The sequence below is a fragment of the Vigna radiata genome, chromosome 8 (assembly GCF_000741045.1).
Source record: "Vigna radiata var. radiata cultivar VC1973A chromosome 8, Vradiata_ver6, whole genome shotgun sequence".
Taxonomy (NCBI): Eukaryota; Viridiplantae; Streptophyta; class Magnoliopsida; order Fabales; family Fabaceae; genus Vigna; species Vigna radiata.
In genome coordinates this window covers 6,134,698-6,154,079 of record NC_028358.1, presented here as the reverse complement: position 1 = coordinate 6,154,079, position 19,382 = coordinate 6,134,698, and the positions used below count along the sequence as shown (strand labels likewise).

The following is a 19,382-nucleotide window of genomic DNA, read 5'->3' as shown; positions in this document are numbered from 1 at the left end:
ATAATATTTTTATTAATTAATATACATAAAGTAAGTCCATCGATATTATTTTACCATTTGAAAGTATATTTTTATTTAAAATAAAAATATTTTTACTTAAATTTGTTAATTTATATCTGTAGGTTAATTTTGATATTAAAATAAATCATTATAAATAACATTTTTTTATATCATAAACATAGATTTCATCTCTAAGGACAAAAAGGAATAAAATATGTTTTATATTTTCAGAATTAATAATTATATGTAATATAAGAAAACTATTAATATTTTTCTTTTTTTTATCTTTATACAATTTAAAACTAATACAATTTTTTATTTAAAATATGTTTTAAAATTTTGAAAAATATTATTTTGCACCATTTTAATTTTTTTTTTATTTTTTATTATTCTTAAATATTTTAGATTTCTATTAATATTTTAAGTCTTTACTATTAACTGTACTTAATTGGTACCAAAAATTTAAAATATTAACTAAAATAATTAAATTACTTTTAAGTTCATAATTCAATTAATTAATATATATGTTTAATATATTTTTTAAAATAAGACAGTCGCATTTAATTTTATTTTTCTAATATATTGAGAAAAAATATTAAGATATTTTTATAAACACGAGTTTATCATTTTTAACTTAAAAAAATTGAAGGAATACTATTTTGTTTCTTATTTTGGTTCTTCTTTTTTATCTAATTTAATTTTTATTTTTATTCGGTTTGTTCAAAATAGTTTTTATTATTTTTGTTTGTTTGTTTAATTTGATTTTTTTCATAAGGAGTTTAAATGATTAATAAAAAAAAGTATATGATATGTTTGTATGACCTGTGCTACTTTTGTGTAGGTGATCTGATATGTAATTTTTTTTTGAGAGGTGATCTAATATGTAATTTCTTTTTGAGTTGTAAGTTGTAATTTTCTTTAATTGAAGGCTTAATTGCAAATAAGGCATAATTATTGTATTTTGAAATCTAAAGTGAGGATAAAAGGAAAATAGGATTTGAGAAATCAATAATAGATTCATGAGATATAAACAAATTTACCGTCACATACACGTCATATAAACAATACCACCGTATATACTCTTTCATTAACACAATACATAGCTGGTCACCTAAAAAAACAATACACACGTCATACAAACAATGGCATCGTATATACTCTTTTATTAATAATTTAAACATCGTTATACAAAATAATTAAATTAGATAAAATTAATTAAAATAAGAACCTGAACAAAAAAAAAAACCTATATTAAATAAATTGAACGAAAATAAAAACTAAAATAATATTTACGTCTTGATAAAAACTATAATAAGGGAGTAAAAAAGTTCAACGATAACTTTCGGATACAAGAAAAAATCATACTTTTTATTGTTTTTAAATATAAACAATATCTGTGCCTATTTTTAACTCATTTATGTTATTTTTTAAAATATTATAATTTAAATTGGTTTTAAATTATCATATAAAAATAATATAAAATACTTAGCAAACAATACATGACGTGTTTACCATGCTTATATTTATATTTTAGAACGATTTTGGTTTTAGTCTCTTTTTAAGGTACAATGTAGTCTTTCAACTTTAGAAAATTCTGGTTTTAGTTATCTTTATCAAATTTTTTAATTTTATTTATTGTTTCAAACGCGTTTCTCAGTTAACATTGAAGCAAAAATGTGTCAAACAGTGTAAACAATTTCAATGCTACAATGAAACGTGCTTGAAACAGTAAATAAAATTAAAAAAATTTGATAAAAATGACTAACATCAGAGTTTTCTAAAGTTAAAAGACTAAATTATACCTTAATTTAAAAAAGGGACTAAAACCAAAATCTTCTCAAAATATAAGGATTAAAAACATATTTAACCTTTTTATTGAAAAAAATACTTTGGGTAACATTCATAAAATACAATAATAAAATAGATGTATAGTTTAATAAAAAGAAAATATAACTTTTCAAAAATTTACATAACTCAAATTTCTATTATATAATCACATATAATACAATATATATATATATATATATATATATATATATAAATCTTTTAAAATATTTTAGAAAATATATTTAATAAAATTTAATCAACTTAATTATTTTATTGTAGAGTTTTTTTTTTCTTCTGAAAACTGGATGCAGTACTAAACTATTTTATTAATTACTTTGTCTGACAACTGTACTGACAAGGTGCAGAAATGGTACACACAATTTATGAACGGCTTGGTTATTTTTCATTCACGTCTATCCACTTGAATTTCCCTTATTTTTTATTTTTTACATTATCTCATAGATAATACATTTTTATAAGACTAGTTAAAAGTAGGTTTAATAGGTAATTTTATCGTCAGTTTCGTTGATAAATCTCAATTTAGTTTTTCATTTTAAAAGTGATTGAAATAAGTTTTTATTTTCAAAATTGTGAGTCAAATTAATCTCTTTCTTAAAAAGAAACAAACAACGTTAAGGGTTTGATGATTTGACATTATGCTAAATCATTAAACTCTTAAGACCATTTATTCTGTTTAACAAAAAGGAGTAATTTCACTCAAAATCTTGAAAATGAAGACTAATTTTAAACACTTTTAAAAAGAGAGACTAAATTGAGATTTATCAAAGAAACTGAAGACAAAATTGACTATTAATCCTTAAAAGTAATATTAATTTTTATAAATAAATTCATTAATTTCAGTGTATAAAAATAATTTTAATTAAATTTATTTTTGTTGATTTGTTAAGTAATTTGTGAAACACATCAATTTAAGTATTTGTAGTTGCTTTATAATACTACATATAGTTTTAGAAAAATTAAACATCTAAAATATATTTAACATTATCCATTGGATTAATCAATGATGTTGCTGGAAGGAATGCTCGAAAATGAGTCCCCAAATTGAAGGTGAAGGGAAGATCTTTTAACATTCTGGTTTTAAGGTCCTCAAAGTTAGTAAAACTTCCAAAACATAGATTCAGATTAGCATTGCTTCTATGTACAGATTGAACAGGCAAAGCAATCTTATTTTTCTAGAAAACAAACTTATGCTATGAAGTGTTGTGTTCTGAGATTCTCATGATTCAAGGTTGTCTCTTCTTCTTTTCCTGCCACAAGTGTTTGGTTTAGGATCAGACTCTCCAGCCTCAAGAGGGAAGTTCAGGATGGCCTTCTGACCTCTCATCTTGAAAGCAGCACAATCATAGGCCTTAGCAGCGTCAATTTCACTGTCGAAAGTGCCAAGCCAAACCCTTGTACCTTTCCTTGTAGGGTCACGGATTTCAGCAGCAAACTTACCCCAGGGCCTTCTCCTAACTCCTCTGTAACGTTTTGCTTCATCGTATTCTGCTTTCTTTGCCTTCTCTTGTGATTCTGATGATGCCAATGGTTCAGGAGAATTGCATTTGTTTAAGGGGGTGGAGATGGTTGGTGTTGATGTGGAGTTCATGATGGGCTTGTGATCAACAAACTCCATGTCTGCCACCAAGTCATAGCCTTGAAGGAAAGTGAAGAAGCTGGTGTTGTCTGAGAAATCAAAGTGTGGTGATGAGGGGGCTTCAAGCTTGACAGGGTTGAGGTTGGAGAAATTGGAGAAAAAGGAGCTTGAGATGTTTTCACCTAAGAGATGTTGGCGTATGAGATCCAAGTTTGAAGTTTCTTCTGCTGTTGTCATGTTTAAGGAGTGGTGAAGAAATGTGAGGTGAATTAAAGGATTGAAAAATGGTTAGAAGCTAAGGTAGATATTTATATTTGTTTGTGAAGAGGAAAGGGGTCCCCCACAATACCAAAGTCTTTCTTCAAATACTTGTTTTCAATTAACAGGTCATTTCATGATGTAAACACAATCCTGTGTTCTATTCTCTACCCTTCGAATTTGGGAAACCTTCCAACTAGATATTTCTCAAAAGAAATACTAGTAAGTTGGAAATTTTTACAGAACAAGGGTCAGTTTGTGTGTTGAAATACTTGTTCAGTTCAGGTCTAGAATATCCTTATTGTATAATCGGATAAGGTTTTCTGAAATTGTTAAAAAACTCATTTTAATTTTCTTTTATCTGGTTAAGTTAGCACCATGTATATCAGGTAGTCTCTGTTTCAAAAATTGAAATTTTATCAAGTTTTATCTTTAAAAAGTATTTTAAAGGTGGAAGATTTTAATGGTGGCTTTGGAATACCCTTATTGATAAGAATCAACTATTTTATTATTCAGGTAGATCCATATGCAAAGTCGCTGTTTTGAAAAGGTTTGTTTAATTAATAAAAAAGTTTAAGATGTATATAAAATGTAAGAAGTATGAGTAATAATGAAATGTGTATTTCTTAATAAAAAATATTAGTTATATTTATAAAATTTATTAGAAGTAGACTTAAGTCTAATTCAACGTTATAAAATTAGCTTGTATGTTAAGGTTTGCATCCATTTATATATTATGAATTGATCTTATTTTTAGTCGAGGTGGAACTTCCAACACACATCTTTTACGTCGAAGTATATACATCTCGAGCATGAGACTAGATATTAATGGGTGATCCGATAGTGGTCTGATAGTGGGTGGAACAATATGTCCAACACACAACAAATATCGCTAGGATAAGCTTTTAATGATGGCTTTGATACCATGTTAAAAAGTGGATTTTAAGCCTAACTTAACCCCCACAAAGTTGGTCTTGTGAGGTTGAGATAGGCTTAAAGCCCACTTAATTTATAATATATACGTGGTTAATTTAGAGTATATATTTGGGTGCAGACCTCACCTTACAAAACGATTTTGTGAGCTTGAGTTAGGCTTAAAGTCCACTTCTTAACATGGTATCTAGAGCCTAAGGTTCTTTTGAGGAAAAATTTTTTGGTGCCTTTACCACTACATCCGCCGCTACCGATGGCGGGACCATCTACTGCTGTCGACGACACTGTCATCTACCTCTGTTGTCTATCGAAGTTTTAGTTTCAATTGACGATCACATGTTTTGGATCGTCTCGGCTAGATGACCACCCATTCATTAACGACGCCTTCATCGGAGCTCCTACGTGCTCTCAGCGCCTTTTGAAGTTATGAATTCGCTCCCTTTTCCATCGTGCATGGTGGCATGTCCAGTAGTAATTCAGAGCGTCAAGGTCCTGTTCATTGTGTGTTGTTGCACATCTCATCTCCTCTCAAGCAGCTATTCAGAGCATCAAGGTTGCTCTTTTTCCTTTTTCGGGTGCTTTGATTGGAGAATTTTTTATTTTTATAATTTCTCTCTCCTGTTCATCCATAGCTTCTTCCGTTGTTGTCTCTTCTGATCTTTCCTTTGTCACCATTGTGTTTGACCGTCCATATATGTTTTTCTTTTTTCATGGAAAAGATGATTTTGTTAGTTTATTTATAGTTGTGGTGGCTCTCCAACAATTACCTCTTTATCCAGTAGTGACATTCCTCAAGGGCAATTTGTAAGAAGAGATTTACATGGAACAACCTCCCAAATTTGTTGCTCAGGGGAGTCTTCTGGGTTGGTATTTCGTCTTCTAGGTCGTTTTGTGAATCATTATCAATTTGGTGTCACTCAAGTGTAGAAACAAATAAGTCTTTATGGGTTATTTTAGTAACAAGCTTGGTACATATGATTTGTATGCACCAGCTTGAGGAATAGTGTTAGATATATTATATTTAGTTTATATTTATCTTTTATCTTTAGTTAATTTATTATTATTTCTTATTTGTATTTTGAGTAGAGCTGTCAAAACGGATCACCCGATTCAGACCACCACGGTTGGTCACTTAGTGAGTCAACCCAACCCATCTCATTTATTAGCGAGCCAGAAAAATTCGAACTCAGCCCGACCCACCACGGGTTGGTGGGTAAACGGGTTGGCTCACTGGCTCACTTAGTTACAATTTCTTTTAAATAAAAAAAATTACAAACTTTCTATAACTCACGTCTAAACAAATTTCACTCCCAACATGGGTGTTTAATTAATTTTGAAAATAGAAAACTTAAATAATTTTTCAAGCAAAAAAATAATAAATATTTTTTTATGAAATTAAAATTAAATTTTTAAAAAAATAAAATTAGGTAGGTGGGTTGATGGGCCAACCCGGCCCACCACAGGTTCAATCCGCATGAGTTGGGTTTAAATAAGTCGGGTTGAAATCTGACATGCATAAAAGAAATATAATTTTGGGAGTTGCTCCCTCCACCTCCCCAAGTGGGTCTTGCACCTCCTCACTATTTTAATTTATTTTAAAAATATTCTACACCTATCCATTATTTTCTTTTATTCCAAAAATACCCTACACCTCTCCACTATCCTTAACCATCTTTCTCTTTCTCTCTACATTAATGGAGCATTTGCATGACTCATTAATGGAGCATTTACATGACTCAAATTTGAACTTGTGATATATTTTCTTAAATAAGTTTGATTCAATCTTATTTTCGCTTTTGAATATATATTTTTTCTTTTCAAATTACTTAAAAAATGGTAAAATTTTGATCTAAATTTCTAGAAAAATGTTTATATATGTGTGTTTTTTTTACATATAATATCCATAATTTTTAACATTATATTATGTTTTAACTCACCGACATGTTTGACTCAAATAACTTGAATAAAATATTTAATTTATTAGATAAATAATATAAAAATATTATTAAATACTTAAAATATAAAAAAAAATATTTGTTAAAGATTTAGAATTTATTTAGCTCTTTTGTCATTATAAAGTTAGTATATAATAATAACAATATATCATTATTTACTATTAATATTATTATGTTTATTATTTTGTATTTGCATCTAACTTTTAATTTTATAAAATGGAAATGGTGGAAATACTAATATTGAAGTTTCCTCTGAATTTTATATTTTGTAATATATCACAAATTCAAATCTGAATCATGTGAATGCTCCATTAATGTAGAGAGAGAAAGGGAAAGATTGTTGAGGATAGTGGGAAGGTGTAGGGTATTTTTGAAATAAAAGAAAATAGTGGAGATGTGTAGAATATTTTTGAAATAAATGAAAATAATGGGGAGGTGGAGGAAGCAACAACCTACAATTTTTTCAAACCCAACTCGGTCCGAACCCGTGGTGGACCAGGTTAGTCCGTAGATTGTGACCCATTTTGACAGTTCTAATTTTGAACTTAACTTATATTTCTTCTATTATAAATAGAAGACCCATGTGTATATTCAACTTAGATATACAACAAAATTAACATGAATTAATATATATTTTTATTAAAATAATATTTATTTCAAATATATACTATGTATAGTTAATAGCATAATAATAAATATAATAATTATAATATTAAATTCTTAAAAATTGTGTAAATATTATCTAAGTTAAGTTTGAACTTATAAAAGATAAAGAGATCTAATAAAGTGTATTTCTGATGTATTTATTGAATTAGGTAGAAACATGCTAATCTTATTTTTTTTTGTATTTTATTTAAAGGAAAAGAATAAAAAGTAAAAAATAAAAGTTGAAACATTTATATATTAAAATATTAACTTTTTATTTAAAGATTACCTTTCCTTTTGTATCTTATTTAAAAACTACGTATACAATATAGACTTAGATTTGTTCCGACAAATATAATTGAAATGTGTATCGATCCGTTTGAAAGTATGCAAAGTCTAAATCAAACGCACCCTTATAATGTCAAGTTATCTTTACCTTTTGTATGTTAAAATTTAAAATTACCCTAATGTTTAACTGAATTTGATCAAATTGAATTTGTTTATTATTCATAATTGCCATTGTTACGAGAAAGTAGAAGACAGAAAAGGGTCCCAGAATTGATGGTTGGATGAGAAAGGAGGCTCTTTTACCTGGTTTTTGCAGTGAGGTGTTTGTGGACACTGCATCTTCTTATCCAAATTCTGATGTCCCCACAAACAAAAACACAATCTTTAATTGCATTTCACCAAGTTGGTCCTTCCCACTCTTCTTCTTACAAGGAACCAATCGACATGGACATCAGCGACAACATAATTATGCAACTTGTGCTACCATTTTCTCTAATAATTCTTATTTAAAGATATTTTATACACATCTTTTTCTAATTTTAAATATTTTTTAATATGAATTTTACTTTTGGGAAGTTTTGTCCATGTCTAGAACTCAAAAAGTTTTTGTTTTGTCTACTTTCTATAGGATAATGATATTTAGACAACATTTTTTTGACAACATTTGAACATTGATTACATATCAATCTGTGATTGGTCGTAAATTACTCTATAGTAGTGTTTATGATTATTATTATTGATTATAGAATAATTTACAACCAATCATATATTTACACGTAATTAATGTTCAAATATTGTCAAAAAAATGTTGTCTAAATATCATTATCCCTTTCTGTACACCAGAAAGCTATAGAAAGTGGTTTTTTTAATAGTGTTGGTGGGACCCTGTTTCTCAACTTGCACCAAAACCATTGGCCATGAATTTTGATACCATTAACCTTTCACATAAAATCAAAAACATCCTCATTAATATGTAACAACATTACTTGCTCAACTAGCTTACTTAATCCAACAATGCAAAATAGTTGTTGAGAAATAACATTTTGCAAGACTATTTCAGTCCAAAATTTAATTAAATTAAATTATTTTCTGTGATGGCTTTTAGTCGCTGGATGTGAATGTTGAATTCATTATCTGAAAATAGAATTTTCTGACATAATTTAAAACAATACCACATCCTTTTTAGAATTTGATTTCTTAAATTCATCTTATGAAAGCTCATTATTGTACTCTCATCTTGTTTTGTGATTGTATGATAAAGATGAAATCAAATATGAGAACCTTACTAAAATATGATATAAATAAACATCAATTTGTTCAACATTTTTGTACAAATCAGATAATATTTTTGTATTATCCTATTATATATTTGACAAAGAAAAATATTTGAGAATTCAAAGCATTATTAACACAGATATTAATATTAAATATGAAAGATATCTTTTTCTTTTTTCATTTTCTTTAAATTGAAAAAGAAGAGTTATTCATTTATAAAATATGGGTGACGATCCTTCTTAGTTATTAACGAGTTGTGATGATGATGATGACAAAAAGGTTGGTGGTAGTTAGAAGGAGAGACTATCATTTTCAATTATTTTTTAAATTAGTTTATTTTTTAGGATTAAATTAAATCTTACAATAACATTATATGAAATAGAAACTTGGATAAATGTATTAGAATATTTTTTTGTAACTTCTTGTGGGATATGATTAATTATAATATTTTGTTTGGTTGATAAGGAGTTAATATTATGATTCATACGGTGACGTCTTAGTCCATGAATAATGTCATTAACTTCGTATCTACGGTAAATAACTCCATGTTGTTACACATTATTAATTTCTCTTTAAAATTGTTCATTAGAACTCTAGAATTTGAAACAAAGCACATATAATAAGAGCATGATATTATAATACCCAATAAGTCCAACTACTAGAGAAGAATTATAATTTTTATAAGGATAAAATTATAAAAATTTTCTATATTTTTATAAGAATAAAATTATATACTATTTTATAATCATGGAAAGGATTGCAGTGGAAGCTGTTGTGTAATGTAATTATGCAAAGGTTTATGTAAATGTGTATTCCCAAGAATTGTGGCAGATCAACATATAAGAAAGCGGATTCATAGAGTAAGAATAGGAAATAAAACATAGAGAGGCTTAAGAAGAAAGATATATTATTTCATTTATGTATTGTGTCTATAAAAAAAAAAAGAAGAGAGTTTATACAGAAGAGGGAAAACAAAGAGAATATAAAACAGAAGAAATAGAAAACAATTAGGAATTTATTGTATTTTGATAATCTCTCTTAAGCTTGACATAGATGTTGATGGTGCTAAGCTTGGAATTGATGTTATGAAAGATGGAAGAATGAAGAGGCTTTGTTAGGATATTAGCAAGTTGTAGAGTAGTGAGGAAGGAGCTTAACAGTGCCTTGTTGGACCTTTTCACGGATGAGATGACAGTCAATCTCTATATACTTCATTTATTCATGGAAAACTTGGTTGTTGGCAATTTTAATGATGGACATGTTTGGTGGTTTGGGAGAGAGGGGGGCATAGGTCCTTCATAAGATTGGTGAGCCATTAAATTTCACAAACAGTTTGTGCAAGGGCGTGATACTCTGCTTTCGAGGAGTTGCGTGAGACTGTTGACTAATTTTTAGATTTCTAGGATATTGTCGAGTTACCCAGGTAGATAATGTAACTAGTTCTTGATTTGAGGGAGTCAGAGCATTCAACCTAGTCCGAATCACTAAGCTTTCAAAGTAAGATTGTTAGTTGTGGTTAGAAGTATACCTTAATCAAGGGTTTGCTTTATATAATGCAGGATTCTAAAGGCAGCTTGATGGTGAAGCTTGGTGGGGCAACAACGTATTAACTTAAACGATGGACAAAATATGTTATATCTAGGCGAGTGTTTGTGAGGTAAATGAGTCTTCTGATCAACTTTCTGAATGCAGCAAGATAATCAACAGGATCACCTTTAAAAGATACTTTGGTGGAGAAATTCATTAGGGTGCTAACAGGTGATGGATCAAGCATCCTAGTTTCGGTGAGAAGATCTAGGGCATATTTTCACTGTGATAGAAGGATGCCTTTTTTCCTTCTAGCAACCTCGAAATCTAGAAAGTAAGACATATTGCCAAGATTCTTTATTTTAAATTGGTCATTGAGCATGTTAGTAACTGTATCAATATCATGAATATTGTTGCCAGTAATTATTATATCATCAACATAAATAAGCATTATAGTGATAGGAGGCAACAACGATTTTTATTCCTAATCCATTGAGAAAATTATTGTTCATGACCTGTCTTTCTTGCTGCACTAAATATGAAAAAAATTTCAAAATAGGAGACATACGATCCATTAACAGAACATGGGACTTGATATTACCATATTGCTCATTTAAACCTCAGAGGAATTGTAAAACCTAATCCTCATGCTTTCTTTATGCAATGATGGATACCAATTTACAAGAGCATCTAAACTCACATGAGCAGATTGATTTAGGAAGAAAGCTCTCATGCTTATCTCATATGACGCAAAGTTTAGTGAAAAACTCAGTCACAATGTTGTCTCCTTGTTTCAAAGAGGCTACTCGATTTTGTAATTTAGAGATCCATAGGAGATCTCCTTGAAAGAATCTTGATTTCAGATAATCCCAAATGGCTTGGGCATTGTCCATTTAGAGAATGTTATGGCAGATGTCTAGGGAAAAGAATGAATTAACCAAGATACCACTATATTATTGCATCTTTTCCATGCATTGTAATTGAACCATATTCTTGGTGCTTAGGGTAGTAAACATGGACTTGCTCTAGGCATGGTAGTTGGTAGATTCAAGAAGAAGGGAAACAAGGGAGGGAATAAGGCTTTTGCTAGGATGAAGGTACAAGGAGTTAGAGGATTGATTATGTTCTTCAATCATTATGCAAGAAACCATTGAAAGATTGAGCAAAGGAAGCAAAAAGAAGACCAAGAAAAAGAAAATAAGGGGAAAGAAAAGGGTTAAAGTAGCGTAACAGAGCTCTTCAAGCGAAGAGCTATGGTACCATCATGAAAAGGGTTGTAGTGGAAGATGTTATGCAATGTGATTATGCAAAAGCTTGTGTATTCACAAGCATTAGGCAGATCAATGTATAAGAAAGCAAACTCAGAGCAAGAATAGGAAAAGAACATAGAGAGAGGGAATTGAGAAGAAATAAATATTATTTCACTTATGGATATTGTTTTTGTATAGAAAGAGAAGAGAATTTATATAGAAAAAGGAAAATAAAGAGAATATAAAATAGAAGAAACAGAAAACGATGAGGAATTTATTGTATTATGACATATAATACATAAATATTACCTAAGTTTCCTTTATTGAGTTGTGATGTGTATAGTCAAATTAATTCTTTAATTTTATAGTAGTTTTTATTTTTCTCTTTTTAAAATTATTTAATACAAGATTTTAGTGAATACCTACTGAAAATGATTGAGGATTGTTTTGCTCATTGAAAATTCTAGTACCTATTGAATAAGTAGCAATGGATAATACTTTTACACATTATCAATTACTCTTTCTAGAATTTGAAACATGTGGAAGCACGTTCAATAAGAGTATAGGCATAAACAAAATTACACAATATTGTAATTGTTGGAAACAAAAAATTGTAAATCCTTTTATGTGAGAACAAATAATTGAAAAGGAAGAAAAATAAGGAGAAAAGGTAAATCAAGCTAAGAAAAGAAGAATAAAGAACTCTAAAAGAGATCAAGATAAACAAAATTAGCAACCTTTTAAGGTGAGTGTGCAAATGAGTAGAAGTACAAGTGTAGTCTTTTTTGCTATATATTTATACTTTGAGCAAGATTATTGGACAAATATTATTGTTTGTGTGTGTGGACACATGTATATGTGTGTATTTCTATCTTTGTGTGTGTTTTTGTATTTATATGTATATGTGTTTGTTTATGTGCTTGTGTGTGCTTATGTGTGCATGTGCTCATGTGTGTGTTTCATTGTTGTACTTGTTTTTGTTTGTTATATGTGTATTTATGTTTCTATTTGTGTCTGTTTGTGTTTGTCTATGTGTACATGGTTTATTTTTGTGTCTTTGTCTTTGTATGTATGTCTTTGTTCCCCTATTTTTGCATGTATATGTGTATATCTCTTACTATGTTTGTACGTGTGTACAATATGATCAAGAAAATCAATTGGTGAAATGCATATATGTCATTTAATTTAATATGATGATTTTAATTGTCATCAAATTGCATGTAAATCTAAAAACAATCTCAACATCTTCCAATGAATCCTCCATGTATATGAGAATAAAAAATTATAAAAACTAAGGATAGATACCATTGTGAAAAAACCATAAAAAGTAAGGATAGACACAAATGTTTTCACAAGAGCAACAAGTTATATGTGAATATAAATCCTTCAAAAACAAATTATATACTTAATAGTAAATGGTGTGTCTTAGAAAATTAGCTTAGACTAAGCATCAATTTTACGTCCCTGTTTAAAAAGTTTGTTTTAGGCAAGTTCTTTTATACCTTTCTAAAATTGTATACAAAGCATTAAGAGATTATAGTAAAAAGAATATTCACTACAAAAAAATTGCATATTTTCAAAAGACATAACTCATCAATAATTTAAGTTTATTGATAATCACCAACAGAAAAAAAATTGTCGGTAAAGTTATTGCCGATAAACTTTCGACGAATCGTGAAATCTCTCGGTAATTATCAACAATCACTAATTTGTCGATAAATATATCTCGGTAAATATTCATCGATAATTACCGACGGGTTTTGACCTACGCTAAAATCTAAAACCAAAATTGTGATTGGGTATTCTTCTTCCTCTTCTTTTTCCTTTTTTTATTCTTCTTCCTCCTCTCCTCCTTGTCGTGTGTCCAATGTCGCCACTGTGTCCATCATTTTCACCTCGTCTCCTCCTCCTCCTTTGCTTTCTCTTCATATTCCTTCTTCTTCTCCTCCTTCTCTAACTTTGACAACCACTATTGTCACACCTCTATGTCACTGTTGTGCCTCTGTGTTGCTACAACCACCGACTTCAACCTCTTCCTCCTTTTATCCCTCTATTTTTTCGGTTTAATACCTATTTTGGTCTCTCAGTTTGTTAGGTTTGTTCAAAGTGGTCCTACTTTTTTTTCAAATTTTCACAATTGTTCCATATTTTGTAAAAGCAGTTCAAATTGGTCTTTTTTTATTACGACGTTAAAAACACTAACGGCGTAATGTCCAACTTAGCCAACAATTAATGACTTGTCCAATTTTTCATTGTGTGGCAACTGTGACCCAATTAACGTGGCAATGTTAATGTAAAAGGAAAGGAAAGCACTTAGTATTTTAAATTAACTAGGGTTTTTCTTCTTCACCCAGGAACCAAGGAGCAACGCCAACACCAGCCATCATGCCATTGCAATGCAACCGAAGACGTTGTCGGCATCATGTTTGGCATCACCATCGGTGACGCTCCCATCTCATTCTTCTTCTTTGCGTGGGATTTTCTCCAAATTCCCAAGCCTATTTTCATGTCTATCATATTTGTGTTCTCATTTCGTTATCCTTTTCTTGTTGGTAGTTAGTTATTCAATGCAGAGTATCAGTCGCGATGGAAGTGGAGTTGTTATAGAAGTAGAGAGCTTGGGTTTGTCTATTTCTTATACTTATTGGATTGTCACCACACATTTTTATAGTATGTGAAAATATGTGTAAAATCAACTTCAAAGAATTTTTCTTTCCTTTTTTCATTTTACTGTTTCTACATCACTTCTTGAGTACAATGCTGACATTGTCTGATCCACATCCTTCTCTTTTTAACTCTTTCGTTTCCCACAGTAGCCACTTGTCTTTTGTGGATGGGATGTTCGCTCTCTAAAATTAAAACAAAGCTTGCGTTTACATTTTGACTTTCCTCTTTTATTTCCTTTGCATTATTATCTTTTGTGTCATATGTACTATATAATCTTCCCAACAACACTTTTTCCAATGTGGAGGAACCAAATGCCCTTTCATTTCGTCCCAAATTTATGTCTCAAACTTATGTAGGGAACGAGCCTTGTTCAAAGGAGTTCTTTTGCTCTATGACTTCAATTTTTTAAAATAATTCTCTTTCCCTCTTCGAAAGTTCAGTAGTCATGCCCACATCAAGGAAAAATACATGAGGCCTTGACTTCAAGATGATATAGGTGACAATTTACTTTTTCCTTCTCGAACAAAAATATTTCCAAGATGCATGTCTGCGTGGATAAAATTATCCATCTGAAAGGAGAGATATATCTAAGTGAAGACAATTCATAATTTCATTCAAATGATCATATATATCTGTAAGATAATAATATATCAAATACAACATATAATAGCAAGGAAAATGAAGAATCACTATCGATCTTTGTGATGTTCAAATTCCTTTACCCAAATGCCTTAAAGAAAACAAAATGTCAACAAAACATTCATTCAAATGATGATCAATGATCTTCTCTAGCAAAATCCTCAAATAATCCATCATGTATTCTTTGACAACTTCATCTATAGTCTTGAAAATTCAAAGCATATTACAACAATGAGTTTCAGAATGTTGTATCGAGGTTTGCTTCCTTTGTATCTTGATCTTCACCTTCATTTATTTTTATTTTGACGAAAACATATCCATATTATACTTATCATATCAACGTAATCTAAAAGTAAAACTAAATGGTGGTAATTGGTTATGAGCATTATTATGGTCAGTGATAGATGGACCTGTCCTGAAACCATAATGCTTTTTTCTCTAGTAAAAAGATCAAATATATAATTATTGATTACCATTCTCTCTTTCAAATTTTACATTCTCAAACTCAAACAATACCAAAATCAACTAGATTAAATGTTAGGTGCTAAAACATAGTATCATTCCATGATTTCATGAACTATCAAACAACATTATCAACAAACAACTTAATTTGAAACAAAATTGGTAATGACGTTATTGATGAAAATAAAAAGAAATAAATTGCAAAGGGAATTCCAAATATTTTACCAAAAGCATCTTCAAAAGAGCATATGTACCAATATGAGCGGTGTTCAGCCATTATCTCCTTCAATTGATGATGATTTCAAGATGTTTGCATATCCTTCATGGGATCCATGGCATGAAGGTAACCATTTTTTCTCTCTCTTTCGTTTGTTTACCATGTCGTAAGTACACACTTTTTTTTAACATAATTCGTGCATTTTGCGAGTGCTAGATTTAAGTTAACGCTAAAATGTTGTTAGAAAAAAATTCTACGATTTCTTATTTACAATCTAATAGACCAGAGTTTTATGATTACAGATTATAGTGTTGTTGGTGTATCTGACTTGTTTAAATTTTGAGGATGCTTGTAGTAGCATAAAAAAGAGGAGGAAATGAGAAGATCGAAAACGCTAAAAAAAGGCTTAGGGATTTGGATAAAATCTCGCGTAAAGAAGAATGAGATGGGAGCCTCACCGATGGAGACGCCAAAGACGACGCTGACGACGTCTTCCTTTGCATCGCAACGGCGTGGTGGTTGGTGTTGGTGTTGCTCCATGGTTCCTGGGTGAAGAAGAAAACTCTAGTTATTTTGAAATACTAGGTGCCCTCCTTTCCTTTTACATTAACATTCTCACGTCAATTGGGTCACAGTTGCCATGTAATGAAAAATTGGATAGGTCATTCACTATTGGCTAAGTTCGACATTACACTGTTAGCTTTTTTAACGCTGTAAGCAAAAAAGACCAACTTGAATCGTTTTTACAAAATATGGGACAACTGTGAACATATGAAAAAAGGTAGAAGCACTTTGAACAAACCTAACAAACCGAGAGACCAAAATAGGTATTAAACCTTTTTTTTCTCTTCTTTTTCTCACTCATCTACCCTTAATATTTAATAAATCCTATCAGACTTGATGAGAACTTTGTCATTCAATTTATCGACATATTTACCAAAAAAAAAATGTCAGTAATTAGAATTATAAATTATCTGTTGAACTTACTGACAGAATTGACTGTTGATTCATCATAATGAAAATATCTGTCAATAATACAAATTTTAATTCATCAACAGATTTTACCAACATATTTTACTAACAAATTCATTAATAAAAAAAATATATTTGTAATTAAAATTTTAAAATTCGTCAATAAACTTTGATTTATCAATAAATTTGTTTTCCTTTAGTAAATATTTATTAGTAATTATAAAATTATTTATAATGTTTATTGGAGTATGTACAAGTATAACATCCTAATTGCTATTATAAAAATGGATAATGATATTTAGACAACATTTTTTTTTACAACATTTGAACATTGATTATGTGTCAATATGTGATTGGTCGTAAATTACTCCATAATAAATGTTGTCAATTTATTGTTGAGATGTCTTTATTAATAAAATTATAAAAAATATATAATAATTCTAAAATTCCAATAATACTAGTACAACATGTGTGTTTCTTATAAGTAACTCGTTTTGTATTCAGGTCATCCAAATGTAACTTCTTCATTTGTGTTTTTATATTTGTTTCAGTTTAATTCAAAATTATTCCTATTTTCATTAAATTTGTACTTATAATTTTATGAATTATAAAATTATGAATAAGATTTATTTTAAAAATAAGCTTATAGAAATTATTACTTTTACTAGTTTAATTAAAAAAAAATAAAGTTATTAAAATTATTAACTGGGAAACACACCTCATAAATTGATATATCAAATGTTATGTAGGATGAGTCAGAAAAATTAGACATTATTTTTTATGTAAGACAGACCGGTCCAATCCATTTTTACATGCCAAATACGGGATGGACCAACTTGCATTACCATCCTATGTTTTTTTTTTTTTTCCAATTTCAAGCACACACTGCAAAAGAAGTGATAAATATTTTTTGCCTTTTATTTTATTATTATTTGTTGGTTGTTGCTCTTTCTACCACCACTCCTTGCTCCCTCCACCTCCTTATTCCGTTTTACCCATCCCTTCACATTCTTATTCATCATTTACTTTCAATATAATTTTATGTTTAAGGTTAATATTTTTTAACTTCTACCTACTCCAATCTCTTACATAAATGCGATGGCCTACAAACATTTGTTATTGATAATTATGTTGTTTCTTTCTCTCTTCGATCTCATCACCGAAACAGCGCAACCATTTTAATGGTGGACCCATGTTTCTATGTTTCATTTTCTTCTTCTCTCACTGTTTTTTATGCTTCTTTCCATTGTTGTATCTTTTGAACTTTCTGAGTGTTTATCTTACTCACACCAACGTGCGAAGAATTAAACAATCTCAAATAAAAAAATGTTGATACATGAGGAAGAAATATATGTTGCAATATTGTGGATGATAGTTAATTTTATAAAAAGGTTGAAATTTGAAAACTTTAAGAGAGGAATTTTCCATTTAAAATTAGAAAATTTTAAATTATAATTAAATAGTAAGAATTTTGAACTTTTGAATTTTTTTTAATTAATTCATGTATACATTTTTCATTTTTTTTAATTTCATTATCGTTTTGAAATTGAGATACATGTATTTTAACACATTTTATTAACAATAATGAATATTTCTCTCATGTTAACAATCGATTGTAGTTAATATATCAATGTCAATAAAATTATTCTTTTATGATGTTAGTCATAAAATATTCATTATTGTTTGTCGTAAAATATTTATTATCGTTTGGAACCACTGCACCATCGAATGATCACCACAAATACCCCACACCGCCACACCACGAAAAGGCCATACCACCGCACCATGAAACCAAATGGATATGGAGAAGAACCAAACAGATATGAAGAAGAGAAGTAAGAGTTGGGAGATGAGAAGAAACGAATCTAGTGAGAGTTGGAGAGAGTGGGAATCTGGAAAGAAAGAAAATGAGACCTGAGAGAGTGGATGAGTGAAAACGGATGAGTAAAAATGGATAGAAATTTAGGGTTTCATATTAAAGTAAATAAATAGTTTTAAAAAAAAAATACATTTGTAATTAAAAAATTTTTGTAAAGGATTGGAGAAGAGGATATAGCAAGAGTGGTGGTGGAGGGAGCAACACCCTTCCTTCTTTTGCCTTTTGTTTTATTATTTTATCTCTGTGCAAGGCTTATCTTACAAGCCTATTATTCTTAATCACAATTTAACACTCTCATTCCCCTCACTTCAACCGTGAATTATTTTTAAATTTTGGTAGACTTCTCCTTTACCTAGAGCCGTCAAAATGGGTCACAACCCGCGAGCCAACCCGGCTCGTCACGGGTTCGGGCCGGGTTGGGTTTGAAAAATACAACCCACTTATATGCGGGTCAGATTTCAACCCGGCTCATTTAGACCCGGCTCATGCGGGTTGAACCCGTGGTGAGCCGGGTTGGCCCACTAACCCACCTACCTAATTTTATTTTTTTTAATTTATTATTTTATTTATGAAACCCTAAAAACTAAAATACTTTCTTCACTCCCTGTATATACCAAAAAAGTAAGCTCTGCTTTCACAAATCACTCTCGCGGTACTTGCTCTTATTTGACGGTGCTATCACCCTCACTTCACTGAAATTCTTCAAGGAGTAGGTAAAACACCTTTTTTTTTTCTTCTCTTTTCTCCATATTTTTGTTTACTCACTTCTCTTTCTTTTTTTTTTCAAAAACCCTATAATGAAAAAAATAGGGGTTTGCGAATTTGTTTCTTGTTATGGGGGATTTGAAGACATGGAATGATTTTTTCATGTTGTGACATGCTTGTATCAGATTTTGTTCATTTTATTTAAACAATTTGAGTATACATTATTTGAACAAGCTCTTTTTGATATCTTTGAATTTGGGAAATTATGTTTCAGATTAAACTATTA

The 19,382-nt window shown here is 29.7% G+C and overlaps 1 protein-coding gene across 1 annotated transcript; it reads right to left on the bottom strand.

The window, feature by feature from the left end:
* Positions 1–2,818: 2,818 nt before the first annotated feature.
* Positions 2,819–3,964, bottom strand: LOC106769724 (ethylene-responsive transcription factor ERF106). The gene has a single exon (XM_014655458.2). It carries the CDS (start codon positions 3,659–3,661, stop codon positions 3,065–3,067), a length of 597 nt encoding a protein of 198 aa, XP_014510944.1. The 5' UTR covers positions 3,662–3,964; the 3' UTR covers positions 2,819–3,064.
* Positions 3,965–19,382: the final 15,418 nt, after the last annotated feature.